The sequence below is a fragment of the Harpia harpyja genome, chromosome 15 (genome assembly GCF_026419915.1).
Source record: "Harpia harpyja isolate bHarHar1 chromosome 15, bHarHar1 primary haplotype, whole genome shotgun sequence".
Lineage (NCBI taxonomy): Eukaryota > Metazoa > Chordata > Aves > Accipitriformes > Accipitridae > Harpia > Harpia harpyja.
The window spans coordinates 30,869,336-30,886,878 of record NC_068954.1 but is presented as its reverse complement, the minus strand read 5'-3'; the positions used below and the strand labels follow the sequence as shown (position 1 = coordinate 30,886,878).

The following is a 17,543-nucleotide window of genomic DNA, read 5'->3' as shown; positions in this document are numbered from 1 at the left end:
CGGGAGGTGCGGCCCTGCCCTTAGCCAAGATGGCGGCGCCCTGAGCCAAGATGGCGCCGCGCCGCAGGGGCCGGGCGGAACCTTTAAAATGGCGGCGCACACCGCGGCTTCACTGCGCCTGATGTGATGTCAAACCGTTTTCCGGTGGGTACCCGGAAGCGGCGCCGTCCATGGAGGCGCCCGGGCGGACGCCGTCGCGGAGCGGCCGGAGCCTCCGCTCCCGGGGATGGTGAGGCCGCGGCACCGGAGCCGGCACCGGCTGCCCGGGGCGGGGACGGACGGACGACGCCCCGCGGGAGGCGGCAGCCGGGGGTGGGGGGACGGACCTGGGTCCTCCCCGGGCCGGGGAGGGGGGTTTGCCTGGGGAACCCCGACAGGGCCCTGCGCCGCCCCCCCCCCCCCCCCCCCCGCCACCACCGTGTCCCCCATCCCCTCCCCGGGCTCCTCATGTAGCTCCCGGTGCCCCCGTGTCCCTCCGTGTCCCCTTGTGCCTCCCCCCCGTGCCCCCTGCCTTGCCCCGTGTCCCTCGCTGCCGCCCACGGCCCCCCGTGACCCCTCCCTCCCCATTTCCACGACCACTTCACTTCCCCCGTGTCCTCCTGCTTGTCCCCGCCACGTCCCCGCGTTCCCAGCATCCCCCCAGATCCCTACAGGGTTGGAGTCGTGTCGTTGTCCCCCCCCAAAAGCCCCCTGGAAAGCTGCACCCCCAGCTGCAATGGGGAGCCCAGAGGTTTTGCAGGTTAGCTTTTGGGGGGCAGCCGGTGACCCCCCCCCCCTCTCTTCTGTCCCCCACAGACGTGCTGCTCTCCGGACTGATGGCGTCGGGCGCAACGAGCCGCTCCGAGGACGAGGAGTCGCTGGCGGGGCAGAAGCGGGGTTCGGCCCAAGCCTCGGGTGCCATCCCCAAGCGCCGCAGCTCCTCGCGGTACGCCGGGGTGGGAGAGGGGGGGTGCAGGGCTGAGCCCTGCCTGCTGCCTGCCTTTCTGCAGGACACGGTGGCCCACGGGCACTGGGACTCAAAACTGTCTTCGTTTTTTCCAGGTTCATCAAGCGGAAGAAGTTTGACGATGAGCTGGTAGAGAGCAGCCTTGCCAAATCCTCTAGTCGGGCCAAGGGCGCCGGTGGGGTCGAGCCCGGGCGCTGCTCGGGCAGCGAGCCCTCCTCTAGTGAGAAAAAGAAGGTAAGGGGCTGGTGGGGACATCCAGGGGTCAGCCAGGGGTCTGGGGAGCTCAGAGAGACCCCGAAACCTCGCCTCTGCCCCCCCAGGTCTCCAAGTCTGTGTCCACCCCCATCGCGCCCAGCCCGGTCCCGACCCCCGGCCTCGCCAAGCGGATGAAGAAGAGCAAACAGCCCCTGCAGGTGACGAAGGACCTGGGCCGCTGGAAACCCGCTGACGACCTTTTGCTCATCAATGCCGTGCTGCAGGTAACGACCCCAGGGGAAGCTGCCTGTCCCCCTGGGGGCCCTCGCAGGGGGGTGTTTGCCGTCGCCATGTTTTGGGGCTGGTCCCCCGTGGGACTGTCCCCTCACCTGGGGACTTTTCCAGACCAATGACTTGACCTCCGTGCACTTGGGCGTGAAGTTCAGCTGCCGCTTCAACCTGCGGGAGATCCAGGAGCGGTGGTACGCGCTCCTCTACGACCCCATCATCTCCAAGTGAGTGCGGGACAGGCCCGGAGGGGCAGAGCCATCCCGGGTGGGGGCTGGTGGGGGCTCTCACACTGCGATTTTCCCCCCCCCGCACCAGGCTGGCCTGCCAGGCCATGCGGCAGCTGCACCCCGAGGCGATCGCCGCCATTCAGAGCAAAGTGCTGTTCAGCAAAGCTGAGGAGCAGCTGCTGAACAAGGTGGGATCGGTAAGAGCCAGCTGGGAGCAGAGCGGGATGGGGGGGTTCCAGTCTGGGGTCTTGGGCTCTCAGTGGGGGTCCCTGGTGCCATGTGTCCCTTCTCCCTTCCGCAGACCAGCCAGCCCACGCTCGACACCTTCCAGGAGCTGCTCCATAAGCATCCTGACGTCTTTTACCCCTCCCGGACGGCCAAGGCTCTGCAGCTCCACTGGCAGCTCATGAAGCAGTACTACCTGCTGGATGACCAGACCGGTGAGGCCGGGAGGGTCCCCTGTGTCCCCCGCGTCCCCTGTGCCCCCCCCAGCCCCCTCACTCCTTCTCCTCTTGCTCCTTTCAGTGCAGCCACTGCCCAAGGGGGACCAAGTGCTGAACTTCTCGGACGCTGAGGACATGCTTGATGACAGCAAGCTGAAGTGAGGGTTTTGGGGGGCTGGGGTAGGGAGAGGGGCCGTGGCTAGGGGGGGAGCACAGTTTCATCCTGCCTCTTCTCCCCTGCAGGGATGTGCGGGATGAGGTGCTGGAGCACGGTGAGTCCAGCCCGCTCCCATCTGGGCAGCCTGAATTGGTGGGGAGAGGCCCAGGACCCCCCCGGGATGGGGGATAGGTGCCCCCCACCCTCCCCACCTCCCTTTTCCCTTTTTTCCCCAGAGCTGACTGTGGCCGACCGGCGCCAGAAGCGGGAGATCCGGCAGCTGGAGCAGGAGCTGCACAAGTGGCAGGTGCTGGTCGACAGCATCACAGGTGAGAGCTGGGAGCCAGGGGGGGCCGTCTGTCCGTCCCCCCAGCTGTCTGTGTGTCCCTCCACCCCTCTCCCTCCTCCTTCCCGCAGGCATGAGCTCCCCGGACTTTGACAGCCAGACGCTGGCCGTACTGCGGGGCCGCATGGTGCGGTACCTCATGCGTTCCCGGGAGGTGAGCGCAGGTGTTGTGCCCCCCGTCCCTCACCCTAGCAGAGCCCCCCCACTCCCCAGGGAGCCCCCCCGGCCTCACCACGGCCCCCTGTCACTTCGTTCCCCCCAGATCACGCTGGGCAGAGCCACAAAGGACAACCAGATCGATGTGGACCTGGCGCTGGAGGGACCGGCCTGGAAGATCTCCCGCAAGCAGGGTAGGGACGGGGATCGGGGCTGGGGCAGGTCTTGGGGGGCTCTGGAGCAGGGAGGGCTGCGTTCCCCCCTCCTCTCACCCCGTATCCCCCCTCACCCCATATCCCCCCTCCAGGCGTCATCAAGTTGAAGAATAACGGGGATTTCTTCATCGCTAATGAGGGCCGGCGCCCCATCTACATCGACGGGCGCCCCGTGCTCGGTGGCAATAAGTGGAAGCTGAACAACAACTCGGTGGTGGAGGTAAGCCCCGATGCAGGTGGGGGGGGTCCTGGGGGGTCTAGGGGTCCCATCCTGCTCACCCTCTGCTCCCCCCTCCCCAGATCGCCAGCCTCCGCTTCGTCTTCCTCATCAACCAGGACCTGATTGCCCTCATCAAGGCGGAGGCGGCCAAGCTGGCCCAGCAGTGATGAGGGCTGGGGGCTGCTCTGCCGGGTCCCCCCCACTGGCCCTGTATGGGGGGAGTGGGGGTCCCCACAGCCCCCAGTTTGGCACTGGGGCTCCCCGGCCCCCCTCAAGATGCCTCCCTGGGGGTGCTGGGCCCCTCCTGCCCCCAGCCCCATTGGAGATTGTTACCTTCCAATAAAGTGTTTTCCCCTGCCCCGATGTGGGGGTCCCCAGGGCCTGGGGCCACCGCGGGGGGGGACATAAGACCCCCAGCTCCTGTTCTTAACGTTACTTCTTTATTGAAAAAGTCACCTTGGGGGTCCCATTACATGCCCGTCCCCTCCTCTTGGGACGAGGGGGGCCCCTGCCTCTGGGACCCCCCCATCAGCGCCAGTTCCAGGCTGGGCACATCCCAGGGCACGGTGGGCTCCGGCATGGGGACACCGTGGCCCCCCGATGAGGCAGGGACAGGCGGCTGTGAGGGGGGGCTCCCCTGCAGCTGCCCCTCCTGCCCCCCCGGGGAGCCCCAGAAGGGGTTGGGACACAACCAGGGCACACTTTGAGCGGTGGGGGGGCCCCAGCCCCAGGGCTGGCTGTGGGTGCAGTCGGGGGGTGGCTGGTGCAGGCAGAGCCCCGGCCCCCCCGTCTCCACACGGAGCGGCTGGAGGGCTGCGGCCACCACCGGGGCGTCGGGGCGCGGGGGGGGCGGCAGCAGCAGCAGGAGCTGCACAGCCTCTCGCAGCACCCGCAGCCCCTCCCGCAGCTGCAGCACCTGCCCTGATAGCTCGGCCACCTGCGGGTGATGGGGGTCAGCACTCCCCTAGACACCCCCCCCCCAAACCCCCCTACAGCCCTCCCAGGCCCCCCCCTTACCGCCTGCCGCAGCTTCTCGATGGTGTCGGCGCTGCTCGGCTCCGAGGGGCCGGGGGGGATGGCCAGCAGCCCCCCGTCCCCAGCTGGGGGGAGAGGCGAGTGTCTCCTTGGGGCACCCAGGGGTGCAGCCCCCCCCGTCCCAGCATCGGGCCCCCCCCCCCCACTTTACCTGGCCCCAGGGAGGGGTCGAGGTGGAAGTTGAAGAGGGGCTTGTCGGTGGCGCAGCCCTCCCCCTCGATGCCGTCGACCACCCTGTGGGACAGTGGGGGGGGCGGTGGGGCACGGACCCAGTGCTCTAGCCCCCCCCCCCCCCTCCCTGCCCCTCACCTGGGACTCAGGTCTGGGGGGCTGCTCCAAGGGTGCAGCTGCAGGGCCGTGGGGCGTCCGGGCTCGGGGTGGGCGTGGGGGCCTCTGCCGTGGGGGGGCCGGGGCTGGGTCCCCGCTGGGGGGGACGGCTGGGGGCTGGGGGGGGCCAGGCCGGGGCTGGGGGGCTGCGGCTCGGCCCCCTCCTCCAGCGTGGGCAGCGGCGTGGGCGGGCACGACTCAGCCTGCAGCCAGGGCATAAAGGGGGGGGGCCCTGCTCCTGCACCCCCTGCATCACCCCTTCCCCCTGTGACATCACCCAGGCCCCATGATGTCACTCTCGTTCCCGTGATGTCACTCTCGTTCCTGTGATGTCACCCACTGGCTCTGCACTGTGTCCCCCCCCCACCCGCCATTGACTTTGGCCCCGCGGGTCATGCCTCAAATTTGTCACGTCCCCCCTTAGCTAAGAGTCACGTCATAGCCTGGGGATGGTGATGTCACTAGGAGGCTGTGACGTCATCCGTCAGGCCAAGAGCTGCCTCAGGGTCTTGGACCCACCGAGCCCACGACTTCGCCTCCCCTCTCCCCCCCCACCCTCACCGTCGCTGCTGGGGGGTAGCATCAGCCCCCCTGCCACCCCTGGCTCCATGATGTCACTCCCCTGCCCCATGACATCACTCCCCGTCCCCCGGTGACGTCACCTCACCTCGGGGGCACCCCCCAGGTCGTAGCTGAGCTCGCGGGGGAGCTGCCGGCGGAAGGCGCGGGCGAATTCGGGGTCGAGGGCCAGACCCTCGGCCAACGCCGGCAGCCCCAAGCTCTGCAGGGCGCAGTACGTCAGCCCCCGCACGTCCGCCCGGGCCAGCCGGGACCCCCCCAGGTCGCAGCCGATCAGGTCCCCCTTCCCTGGACAAGGTGTTGGGGGGGACACACACACACAAACACGTGGCGGGGGAGAAGGGAGCGTCAGGCCAACCATCGGCGTCACGACGTGGCCGGCCTCAGCCCGCTCCCGCGTCCCGCACCGAGGATGGCGAGGACGGTGCCGTCCCGCAGCACCTCCATGGAGCCGGAGCGGAGGAAGTAGAGCGCCTGGAGCGCGTCGCCCCGTCGGATGAGGAGCTCGCCGGGGGTGCAGAAAGCGGGGCGCACCCCCAGGGAGAGGGTGCGCAGGCAGCCCCGGCTGGCCCCCCCAAAGAGGGGCAGCTGCAGCAGCTCCTTGTGCAGGTGCAGGGCGATGTCGGCCCGCAGCTCCTCGGGCAGGCTCTGCAGGAGCTGTGCGGACGGAGCTCAGGGGGTTGGGGGCTGACGCACACACATCCCCCCCCGTGTCCCACCGCCCCCCAAGCCCCTCGGAGCTCCCCATCCAGCCCCACCACAGACTGTACACCCAGAGCCCCCCCATCCATCCCTACTGTGGGGCTGGGGCATTGTGAGCTCCCCATCCCTTCCCACTGTGGGCTGAGCACCCCGAAGTCCCCCCCTCCATCCCTGCTAAGGGGCTGAGGACCCCCCCAGGCCCCCATTCATCTCCATGATGGACTGAGCACCCCAAATTCCCCCCCTCCATCCCTGCTAAGGGGCTGGGGACCCCCCCCAGGCCCCCATTCATCTCCACGATGGACTGAGCACCCCAAAGTCCCCCCTTCCATCCCTGCTATGGGGCTGGGGACCCCCCCCCAGGCCCCCATTCATCCCCATCACGGACTGAGCACCCCAAATTCCCCCCCCCCTCCATCCCTGCTATGGGGCTGGGGACCCCCCCCACCACTGCTATGGGGTGAAGCACCCCAGTTCCCATCCATCCCCAACCGCAGACCGTACATCCGAGTCCCATCCATCCCTGCTATGGGATCGCAGCATCCCAGTATCCCTCCGTCCATGCACCACCGCTGCCTCCCCGGGTCCTGGGGGGGGGGGGTCCGCGGTGCCCGCGGCATGGGCTGACCTCGGCCGTGTCGATGCCGTTGTTGGCCGCCCAAGTGCTCTGGAAATACTCGAGGATGCGGCGCTTGAGGGGCCGGGGGATGCGGTGGATGCGGATGTAGTCGTGCAGGTCGCGGGTGCGGCTGTGGTACAGGAACCGGCGGGCGTACAGCCGCTGGATGATGGCCGTCACGTTGCCGAAGACCACCGCGTGCATTAGCGCTGGGGACGGCGAGGACACCCGTCACCCACTTACCGGGTCCCCCTCTTCCACACCCCCCCCCCAACTTGCCCACCCTGGCCCCTCACCCCCGACCAGCATGGTGCAGATGGAGAAAATCTTTTCGGTGTCGGTGTTGGCGGAGACGTTGCCGAAGCCCACGCTGGTCAGGCTGCTCAGGGCGAAGTAGAGGGAGGTGATGTAGGCGCTGCGCAGCGAGGGGCCCCCCAGCAGCCCCCAACTCCCGCTGCAGTTGGCCCCCGGCCCCGTGCCGTTCCCGGCCCCCCCGGTGCTGCAATTTCTCCTGGCCAGGTAGTAGGGGGTCTCCAGCCGCCGCGCCAGCTCCTGCAGCCAGCCTGGGGGGGGGGGGACGGGGCAGGGGGTGAGCAGAGCCATGGGGGGGGCTGCCCAGCTTGGGGTGGGGGACAGGGACAGCCCCACATGGGCGCAGGGGGTACGGGCAGAAACTGGACAGGGGCTGGGGGGGGGGGCACAGGTTGCATAGGCAGGTCTCGTGGCGGGGGGGCTGGTGGTGGTGGTCGTGGGGTGCAGGGGCAGGTCTCAGTCTCAGGGTGCAAAAAGGACATTGGGGGGGGGGGGACAACGGGACCACACCAGTAAACCCCAGCAGTAGTTCAGAGGGTGCACAGCCACCAGCTCTGGGGGACGGGGACACCGTAGCAGGGTCAGGCATGTGGGGGGACAAGCGACAAGAACCCCTGCAGCCCCCCACCACGGAGCGGGGGGGCGCGGTGGCGGCAGGGCGGCCGTACCGATCTCGGGCAGGGCGGTGGGGCTGCCTTCCACCTCGCGCTGCCCCAGGAAGAACCAGCCGCAGGCGACCCAGTGGGCCAGGAGGCCGAAGACCACCATGAGGAGCGCCAGCACCACGGCGCTGTACTGCGAGTACCGGTCCAGGTTGGGCAGCAGCCGCAGCAGCCGCAGCAGCCGCACCGTCTTCAGCAGATGGGCCCCCACGTACTGCGGGGAGAGGGGCAGCGCCGGAGGGGATGGGGCACCAGTTGGGTCCGTCCAGCCACAAGCCCCTGTGGGGGTCCCTCACAGCCCATGAGGGTCCCTGTAGCGTTAACGGGGGGGGTCTTGCAGCCCATCAGGGTCCCCAGTGCCCCCACAGCCCCATTACAGTCCCCAGTACCCCATCAGTGTCACCACAAACCATTAGGGTCCCCAGTACCCCATCAGTGTCACCACAGCCACATCAGGGTCTCCATAATCCCCCCAGGATCCCAAAAGCCCCATCGGGGTCCCCGCAGCCCCATCAAGGTCCCTGCAGCCTTTTGGGATCCCTGCAGCCCTTCAGGGTCTCTAGTGAGGTCCCCTTGGTCCATCAGCATCCCCAAAACCCCAGTGGGATCCCCGCAGATCGGGGTGGTGGATGGGGAGGGGGGGTGTCCCCGCATCCCAGCACTCACCACGTTGACCCGGCAGGCGGCGAGCAGGTCGAAAGGCAGCGCGGCACGAGGTCGAGCAGGAACCAGCCGGCCAGGTAATGGCGAGCGAGGGCACGGGGCTCCAGCACCACCTGCCCCGACTTGCTGACGAAGGTGGTGCGGAAATTGAGGATGATGTCTGGGGCGAAGTGGGGCGGCCATCAGTGCACCGAGTCCTCCCGGCCTCTGCCAGCCCCGAGCCGGCACGGGGCAGGGTTGTGCGTGGGGAGGTGGGGGGGGGCTTTACCCAGCATGAAGAGGATTTCCACGCACAGGTCGCAGGCGCTGGGGGGGCCGCGGGCGGCCGGCAGCCCCTCCTCACTGCCAGCGCCAACGCAGACACTGTAGGGGACGGTGACGGCCACGTAGAGGGTGGCGAGCAGGATGAGCCCGTCCCAGCCCGCCTTGAAGGCCCCGTAGTGCAGCAGGATGAGGGGGGGCTTGCGGATGGCGGGCCACCTTGTACTCGGGCAGCGAGGGCTTGTCCCCGAAGACGCCCTGATGGAGACGGGGGGGGGGGTCAGCCTAGATGCCCTGTCCCCTGCCCCTACACCTTGTCCCCTGCCCTGACACCCTGTCCCCAGCCCAGACACACTGTCACTAGCGCGGACATACTGTCCCCAACTTCAACACTTTGTCCCCAGCCCTCTCCTTCCCCTGTCTCCAGCCTAGGTGTGTCCCCCAGCCTGGACATCCCAAACCCACACACCTCATCTCCAGCCCCTTCCCAGTCCAGCCACCTTGTCCCTACCTCCGACACCTTGTCCCCACCTCCGACACCTTGTCTCTGTCCCCCCGACACCCTGGAAACAGCCTGCCCTCAGCCGCAGCACCTTGTCCCCAGCCCTCGTGTCACCACGTCCACGGCATCAGCCTCTTCCCAGCCAGGATGCCCTGTCCCCAGCCCCAACATGTGTCCCCCAGCCCCAGCACGTGTCCCCCAGCCCCAACCCGTGTCCCCCAGCCCCGACCCGCGTCCCAGCTCCACCTTTCTGAGCTTGTGCTTGCTTTTTCTCTGCTTCTGCAGGTGCCCCGAGAGGTGATACAGCACCGCCCGGCTCCGGCGCCGGCTGGCGTTGAAGCTCTTCCCTCCGGCACGGCTGAACCGCCGGCGCCCGCCTGCCGGGAGAGACGGGAGGGATGGTGGCCACGGGGGGGTCCAGCCGGTCCCGTCTTCCCCCTCGCCATCCCCTCACCCGCGTCCTTCGCGCTGTCGGCGCCCGAGCGGCTCTTGGTGCTGGTGATATCCTTGTGCGACACGAGGAACAGGGCCACCTCGTCCTTCTCGTTCTTGATGGGCACCACGTCCACCAGGCACCAGAAGGGGACACCTGACGGGGGGGGGGGGGGCAACACCCGGGCTGACGGAGCATCGCCCCCAAAACCCCGGGGCGGGGGGTGCGGAAGGACCGCGGAAGGGACCCGTCCGCCCTCGCTACCACCCACCGCTCTTGCGGTAGAGGATGAGCTCGCCCTTGAAGGCCTGGTGCTCGTCCAACGCGCGCCGCAGCTGCTGCCGCAGCAGCTCGCTGGTGTCGGGGCCGTAGAGGAAGGAGCAGGCGCAGCAGCGCTGCATCACCTCCGCCCGCGAGAAGCCCGTCAGGTCGCAGAAGCCGTCGGAGCAGTAGACGACGGGGAAGGCGCTGGGCACCTGGGCATTGCCCAGCACGAAGTTACTGTCTGCAACGGAGAGGCGGCTGGGAAGGGGGGGGGGGGGGGGGGGCAGAAAGGGGTGCGGGGAGCCGTGGGGCTGGGGGGAAAGGGGACTGGGGGGGACCCCAGGGGTTTGGGGGAGCCCGTGAGGCTGGGGGATGGCATGGGTTGGAGGGAGGAAGGGGCTAGGGGTGCCCCTTGGGTTTGGGGGTGCCCCTTGGGTTTGGGGGAGCCCATGGGGCTTGGGGGGGGAAGGGGCTGGGGTGCCTGGGTCCCCCTGGCTGGGGGGTCCAGGGGGGGTCCGGGGGTGCTGGAGCGGGGGGGTGTACCCGCAGCCATCTGGGTCCGCTGGGTTATTTTTACCCGCCGCGCAGCAACGCTTGGACTGAACCGCCCCGTTGGCACCGGTGGAGCCCACTCTGCCTCATTTGCATACATTTGCATAGGAACAGCGTGGGGGGCTGCCTCCCACCCGCTCTCCCCGGGAGAGGCCAGCACCAGGCTGGGGACAGAGGAGGAGGAGGAGGAGGAGGAAGGCGGGGGGCCCTTTCCCAAGGACCGGAGTGATCCCGGGGGGCTCCAGCCCCCCCCCAGCCCCGCGGCTGCCGGTCCCAGCCCGGTGCAGCCCCGGTACCACGGAGCTCATCACCGTTACTCACTGGTACGGCGGGGGCGGAGGTGGGTATTTATAGCCCTGGGGAGGGGGCAATGGGGCCAGATCCTTCCCCGGTGGGCAAGACGGGGGGGGGGGGGGGAAGGTGGGGACTGGAGCGTAGCCCCCCCACCTTGTCCCAATCCCACCGGGTGGTCTCTGAGGGGGGTGACCGGTCCCCAGTCCTGGGGGGGGATGCGCAGTGCCGAGCATCACCCACTCCTGGTGCTGCCCCCCCCACCCCCAAAACCCCGATGGGGCTGGTTCCGGGCCGGGAGGGGTTTTGGGGGGGGGGGGTGAGCCCCGTGGTTGCCGGTGCCGGTTGGCAGTACACTCACGCGTCCCGTCGAAGCGGCGAGCGATGGTGTCCAGAAAAGCGTTTTGCGGTGCCAGGAGGCCCCGCATCGGTGACATCTCAACGGTGGCTCCGAGCTGCCGCCATCCCCGTGGGTACCGTCCCAGGGTTCCCCCCCCCCCCATGCCGGTACCGGTACCGCCCCCCGGGAGGGGCTGGGGGGGGAGCACCGGGACCCTGCTTCAGCCCTGGAGCCTCCAGTACAAAATTCTGGCTTCTCTCTGTGGCGAACAAGCCCACGGGGGTCACAGCCCAAGGGGAGCTTTGGGGGTGACAGCGGGGGGGAGGGGGGGGGTGTGTGCTCAGGTCAGAGCCCAAGGGTCAGACTGAAGCAGAAAACATTTAAATTTGTCAAGCTGAAAGTTGGGTTTCATTTATTTAATTTGTTCAACCAACTCCAGAGAAGTTTAGTTCAAGAGAAGGAAAGAAAAAAGCCCTGGGGTGAAAAGAAGAGGAGGGGGGGCAAAGCCAGGGACCCCCCGGAAAGCCCCATCCTCCCCCCACTGGGATTACTGGTGGCAGCAAGGCACGGACAGCGACATTCACTGTGAACATCGTCTTTATTCATACAGCTATAAAGAAGGACTGTTGCGATCTCCACCCCGTGTCAACCTAGGATTAGCTCTGCTAATTGATATTGCTATAAATTTAATTTAGGGCCAAAGAAGGGCTGGAGAAGTGGGGATGGGGCAGGGGGGAAGGCAGGACAAGAGAATAAAAGAAAAAGAGCTCCCCAACACAAAAACCAGAGAACAGCAAAGTGTGCGGACAAAGTGTGCAGGTCCCCAGCCCCATGTCACAGCCCGGAGAGGAGGGGGCCAGATTCCTGCCTGTCCCCAGGGGAGAGGGGACACCCGCAGCCCCCACGTCCCAGCACTCATCCTCGCTGCCAGCACGAGGGATGGGCTGTTGCCGGCTGTTCCTCCGAGGCGAGGCCCAGATAGATGTTGGTGCACAGAAGGAAAAAAAAAAAAAAAACAAAAACAAAAAACACCAGGGACTGGGTTTTTGGCCAGCGCTGTCAGCGATTTTGCAGACAAAAGGCAATTTCTGGAGGGGAAAGGAAAAGGGCAAGAGCTGGGGGAGGCCTGAACCTGCTCCGAGGGTGCAGCGCAGGCGTGAGAAGAACACAAAGCAGACGAGGGGGGGGGGGAGGAGGGAGGGGGGGAACAAAAAATGGCACAAAAAATGAGAAGTGTAAACTTTCCTTCGTTAGTATCCTAGCTAGGAGCTTCCTACAGTCTGGTTCTCACGCTGGACTTGTGGCAGGAAGGGAGAGCCCGGGGCTCTCAGGAGTTCGCTCCCTCCTGCCGACTGGCTCTGGGCTTACGCTGCGGGAGCCCCTTGGTCTCTGTGCCGGAGGGAGGGGGACCGGGCCGGCCCGGCTGCGCCGAGGCACCGCTGGTGCCCGTGGGCTGAGTCTGGCCGGGGCTGGCGGCGGAGGCTGCCAGGGGCGAGGTTTGCCGCCTGCCGTGGGCCTGGCCCGGCCCGTTCTTGTGTCGGTTGCCGTTGTTGGAGCGTCCGGGGGGGCCGATGTGGCGCTGGCCCTGGGACCTGGGTCCCGCTCCCGGTCTCCTGTTCCCCTGGAAAGCCTGAAACAGAAGAGGGTGGGCGAGTGAGTGCGGGCCAGCAGAGGCAGCTCCTGCCTGCTGGAGGGCTGCGACCTCCTGCTGCAGCATCCCTACACACTCCCACCCTCCCCTTCCAGGGGGTTGGTGGGGGGGAAAAGTGGACAAGCAAAACCCCCAAAGCCTGCTCTGAAGCAGAACCATCAAGGCAAGACTGCGCCCTGCGGCTGCCGGTGCCCTTGACCCTGCTGCTGCCCAGCCCCGCGTGAGTCCTGACGGCAAAGGGCACCTGGCAGGGAAGGACCCGGCCCAGGAATCGGGAGAGGAGCCACAAACGCAGAGCAAGCTGCCCGCAGCGCCGCGCCGGGGTGCGGTTACCTCTCGCGAAGGCTGGGGAGGGCGGCCGCCGGCGTTCCCCACGGCTGCCTCCGCTGAGGACGAGGGCTTCTTGCTCGCTGTGGTAAGGCTTGCAGCGGAGGCAGAGGCACACGCAGGGGTGGAGGGAGCAGAGGTCTCGCTGGGACCGCTCAGGGATGCGGCCATGACGGAGCTGCACCGCGATCGGGTGGAGTAGCTGTTCTTTGGATGGGAAACTGGAAGAGAAATACCCCAAAATGTGTTTTTTGCAGACAGGACCCAGACCGTTCACCCTCTGGCCTCTGGACCCTGCCGGCTACAGCACTGCCGGGGTGGAGCCGGCTCACGGCTGGAGCCAAAGGCTCGAAGGGACAACAGAGCTTTTTCCAGCAAGATGAAGCTTTGGTCGTGTGAACGGTACAAGGGGACCAGCGGCTAACGGGGACCAGCGCTCGACAGCAAAGGGAACGGGCACAGACACCTCTTGCCAAGGGAGGAGCATCTGCAGCAGCAGCAAGAGGGCTGGTTCCTCTCTCCACTGCCCAGAGGAAACAAAATTCCCAGAGCAGAACGCTCCCAGTCCTGCCGCTATCAGGTTTTGGGGCACACGTGAAGGGTTTTGGTGACGGCAGGGCTAGCAAAGGGGTGACTGACACCTCGGCTCCTCCCCGACTCCCATCCAGCTCACCTTGGCCGAACGAGGCAATGCTCTTCTTCAGCGCGTCGAGGTCGCACGTGAACCGCGCCACCCTGCCCAGGTCCTCGTCGTACTTCCGTTCGCTCACAAAGTGCTTCACAGAAAAGGCAAAACACGCACGTTAATTCAGTCTGTGCACAGGAACAGAAAAGGGAGGTGAAAGCCTCCTGCTTTGGCCCAGGAGCAGGTATCCAAGTTGGGTGCTGCTTGAAAAAAGAAATCTTGGTGAGAAGGCAATGACAACTTACAGAAATAGAAAATCAGATTTTTTCAGCCCGTACACAAACAGCCTTCCCCAAGCTCCAGCAGCCAAGCCATAGGTTAACTCAGTCCAACAGCAGCTCCACTCTGCCTGTCTCTGGTCTGTGAAATCAGCACAGCCCAGGTCTCTGGACACTCACAGGGGCAACAGGTTTCTCAGCTGCACTCATCCTGCTACAGGGGTGAGCAGTTTTAGTTTTCAAACTAGAGTTTAATTGATGCAACTTCGCACTGACCTCTTGTGGCAGGAGCCGGCGTGCTGGCGAGCAGAAGTGTTTTCCGGAATATAGAAGTCACTCAGGCGCAGCAGGCAGGCTCTCCCGATTTAGGGGGAAAGGCAGAGGTCAGCCTGCGCCAGCGGGAGGTTTTCACAACCTCTCTGAGCACAAAGCTGCGGCCTTGCCGCATTCCCTGCTCTCTGCCAGTTCACAATGAAAGCTGGGCTGCACGCACCGGGGTTAATGTTTGGATGATCGGCTGTTGGCTGAAGTCAGTATTTTACAAACCAAATTATTTTAAATTAAGATTCAGGATGAGGTGTCCCGTATCCCGCTGCGTGGCTGCAGACAAGAGTATGCAGAGCACTGGCGGTGAATTCGAGAACTAGGCATGCAAGGAAAGACTTGCACACAACACAAAATTGCATTCAGAGGCGTCAAAAACCCAGGTTACAAAAAAGCGTACTGCTGTTGAAAATTGTCAGGATTAATAGCCTGGCTTAGCGCTAGAAGCTAAAGTAGTTGAAGCCTTAGGCCGCAAGAGCTGACCGAGAGTAAACTTTCTGATAAAACTAATGCTGCAAACAAACTCGCTGAATCCAGCAGATATGAGCAGAATAAAGAGGATAAGGACCAAGGAAACAATTCCAAGAGAATGAGGTAACTTCAGAAGGCGGCCAGCTCAAAGACCAAGAAAACCAGTAAGAAATCAAGAGACCACCGACCAGAATTAAGGGATTGGACTTGGGGAACAGGTGCTGGGTGGTACGGGGTATAACTGGGGTGCGCGATCTGGGGTAGGGGTCCCTCCTCGGACGCACCCAGCTCGACCTGCTCTGCACCTCGGATAAACAAACTGCTTATTTACTGAGCGGATTGGTGTCTCGTCTTCTTCGAGCAGGAACCTAGGGCCAGGCGCTGTTGAGGTGGCACCCGTGTAATTCCTACCATGGACTAGGTGGCAGCTACGTAATTCCCGCAACACCACGTTTGGGTGAGATTAGGACTAGGTTGGATTAGACAGAAGCAGAGTGAAAAAGCTCACCTTTATGTCAGCTCTGAGCTCGACCAGCTGCTCCTCCGACATTCGCACTGCCACATCAGTCATTTTCTTCAGGGCTTCTGCCTTCTTCTGGCGGCTGACTAGAATTTCCACTGAAAAACAGACCACAATCTTAGGCAGCGTCGACACTGATCCAGCCTACCCAGAGTTAAACAACCCCAGCCCCGGCACACAGCACCTTATTGGTAAACAACAGGTTCCCCTGAGTCCCCCCCCCCGACAGCTCTGTGCCAGCTGCACAGCAGCCCCGGCCACTGCCTCCTGCGGCAATTTACATCTCCAGACACAGACTGAACCTGAGCTGTAAGCTGACTCGACGAGGGGCACGACACGCAGCTTTGGTAGAAGCTTTGCCACAAGCTTTGCTGATCTCCCCAGGCTAACTGCTTTCTTGCCACCCCCTAAACAGTGGGGCTCAGTGCCGCTGGTGTAGCTGTCCCCGTAGATCACTTCCCACCTGTACCAGGCGAGCTGAGAAAGCCCTTTCCAGCTCCCCAGGAACGCTGAGAATTTCAGGAACAGCCTCCCATGGAAGAGTGCAGTTTATGTCCCACCCTCTAACGAGGGCACAGAGCAGTGGCCTCAGAGAGGACAGTTTGAGTCAACCCCGTCAGGCAGCACACATAGTCTAGTCACAATATATACAGCTAACTCAAGCCACATGGCAAATTTTGTCTGGATAAATCGCCACATATTTAGGAACAATGTGAACAGGAGGTGGATCACAGAAATCTGCTTCTAAGGGGGGTGTCTCCAGTGCACAGCAACACCTACAGCTCTTCAGGTGGGCACTTGTTGGTAGAAAGACAGTCTTACTTGCTTCTGCTTTCACTTTGTCCATTTCAGCCAGCAACGCCACCTCGCGATCCATAAGGCTGGGGAAAAAAAAAAAAAATATATATATATATATATATAAAGGGAAGAGATTTAGTAATAAACAAAGAGGATAGCGAAATCCTACTGCAGGAACAGTGGCGGGAGGGTTTCCAGGCATGCTGGCCAGCGGGGAGAGACCAGCAGATGGCGGCAGGAACCCGCCGCGCACGAACCCCGGCTTTTGTTCTGGAAGCGGAGGAGTTGCATGCAGGCTTCGCTGGCGTTAAAACTTGCTCAGGCTCGGGTCAGTGCGGAACACGGCACGGTGTTCCCAACAACCCGCTGGGTACGTGGTCACCTTACTCCGATAAAGTCGGAGCCACCTTGGCAAGGGGAGAGGGAGCGGCAGTTGTGGTGTCAGGGGAAGCTGCGCTCCGCTGGACTTTTATCACCGAAGAAAAATAGGGCACAACGTTTTAAAGAGTCACTCAAAATACAAAACTAATCAGCAGCGGGGCAGGGCGAGGATCCACGATAGCAGGAGCAGGATGGTGGGCATTCAGGCACCCGTCCCCTCCAAGGCAGCCTCTCAGCTGCCACGCTGTGAAGGCACCTGACGGCAATGCTTTGCTCTTATGCCCTCATTAGCTAATTTAAGCCAGCGCAATTGGCCCACTAATCCAGAAACCTGAATTCTGGTGCTCTGTTGTGCCGCTTCTCGGGAGGCGTGCACCCTGCTGATCCCCACAGGGCTGCAGGACCCACAGGAGTGCACGCACGCCCTTCCACACGGTGCAGCAGGTACAAGGACACGACCTCCTGCCTGCAGCCACCATGCAGCCGGCAGGTCACCCGGAGCCACACAGATCCACAATCCAGGAGTCTCTTACAGTCTGAAGATTTTTTGGCCACAGAGGGGAACACCTGAGTGGGTCACAGCAAAGCATCTCCACTCACCAGGAGGCTCCAGCTTGCCTCAAGTGTGTCTGTTGCCATGAGACCGCAATTCCCCCAGGCATCACGGCAGCAGCCTTTACGCAAGCAGAACTGCACAGCTACCGGCTGGCCAAATTTAGCAAATTCAGGCTATCGAGCACACTCCGGTAAGGCAGAGCACCCAGGGAGCTTCCCATAACTGCTGCTCATAGGCCGTGCAAAGAGGGCTCTTGCCCCTGGACATGTGGACACTAAGTAACTCGGGTTACAATGGAAGCAGTAGAGGAAATACCAGTCCTCCCATCCCGGACAGGGGCAGGTACTGGTCGCAGCTCTGTTCTTCGCCATAAGGAATCCAAACCCTTGCAGACACCCTCCCTGCAAATGCTTCTTTTGTGCTTCCCTCTAAGCTACGCCTCCAACGTCCTCAGCCCTGCACCGCTGCAGCTCACCTTCGCTCAGCTGCTGCCAGCGGCTTGAACGCATTCGACATCCAGCCTATTAATAGGGTTCATTTCAGTTTCTGCTTTCTAAATATAAAAGCAGAGCCTTCCTCTCACGTGTTAGCTGTATGATACTTGCAGACACTAAATGGTACTCGGACAGATATCAGCATCGCGCAGGGTTAGCCCTTCAACACCAACCACACGCTTTTTACTGAGAAAGATTTGCTTGAAAATGGGAAGAATATTTATTTTAGCGACCATCTGAAAGGGAAACCACAGAGCATCTGAAATGCAAACTCAAACCACCGCTCCCACTCCTCTGCATGTCAGAGAGGGCTGAGGCAAGATCAATTTAAACAATTCCCTCTGAACAGCAGCTTTGACATTTGGCTTCTTCTGTTGATT

General features: G+C 63.8%; 3 protein-coding genes across 5 annotated transcripts in view; 1 reads left to right on the top strand and 2 right to left on the bottom strand.

Annotated features, from left to right (window-relative positions):
• Positions 1-110: 110 nt before the first annotated feature.
• MCRS1 (microspherule protein 1) lies at positions 111-3,612 on the top strand. Its single transcript, XM_052810160.1, has 14 exons — positions 111-229; positions 796-925; positions 1,042-1,180; positions 1,267-1,425; positions 1,547-1,656; positions 1,748-1,856; positions 1,961-2,099; positions 2,185-2,260; positions 2,346-2,374; positions 2,496-2,588; positions 2,677-2,759; positions 2,868-2,955; positions 3,069-3,196; positions 3,277-3,612. Exons 1-14 carry the CDS (start codon positions 127-129, stop codon positions 3,361-3,363), a joined length of 1,473 nt encoding a protein of 490 aa, XP_052666120.1. The 5' UTR covers positions 111-126; the 3' UTR covers positions 3,364-3,612.
• A 7-nt stretch (positions 3,613-3,619) lies between these two features.
• On the bottom strand, positions 3,620-10,873 carry KCNH3 (potassium voltage-gated channel subfamily H member 3). The gene is given in 17 exon segments (XM_052810137.1): positions 3,620-4,133; positions 4,214-4,296; positions 4,383-4,465; positions 4,541-4,761; positions 5,226-5,425; positions 5,545-5,794; positions 6,468-6,667; positions 6,755-7,021; positions 7,439-7,646; positions 8,099-8,145; positions 8,148-8,255; positions 8,364-8,568; positions 8,570-8,614; positions 9,105-9,235; positions 9,313-9,447; positions 9,563-9,796; positions 10,760-10,873. Coding segments are annotated over 17 exon segments (2,961 nt in total). The 5' UTR covers positions 10,836-10,873; the 3' UTR covers positions 3,620-3,665.
• Positions 10,874-11,117: 244 nt separating this feature from the next.
• The window catches only part of SPATS2 (spermatogenesis associated serine rich 2), a 31,476-nt gene continuing 25,050 nt past the window's right edge, over positions 11,118-17,543 (bottom strand). For all 3 annotated transcript variants that reach the window (XM_052810154.1, XM_052810156.1, XM_052810155.1), the window contains 5 exons: positions 15,757-15,815; positions 14,923-15,032; positions 13,390-13,492; positions 12,723-12,937; positions 11,118-12,368 (listed from right to left, as the gene is read on the bottom strand). In XM_052810154.1, coding sequence (XP_052666114.1) covers positions 12,066-12,368; positions 12,723-12,937; positions 13,390-13,492; positions 14,923-15,032; positions 15,757-15,815 — 790 coding nt within the window. In that variant the 3' untranslated portion in view covers positions 11,118-12,065. The remainder of the gene's footprint in view (positions 12,369-12,722; positions 12,938-13,389; positions 13,493-14,922; positions 15,033-15,756; positions 15,816-17,543) is intronic.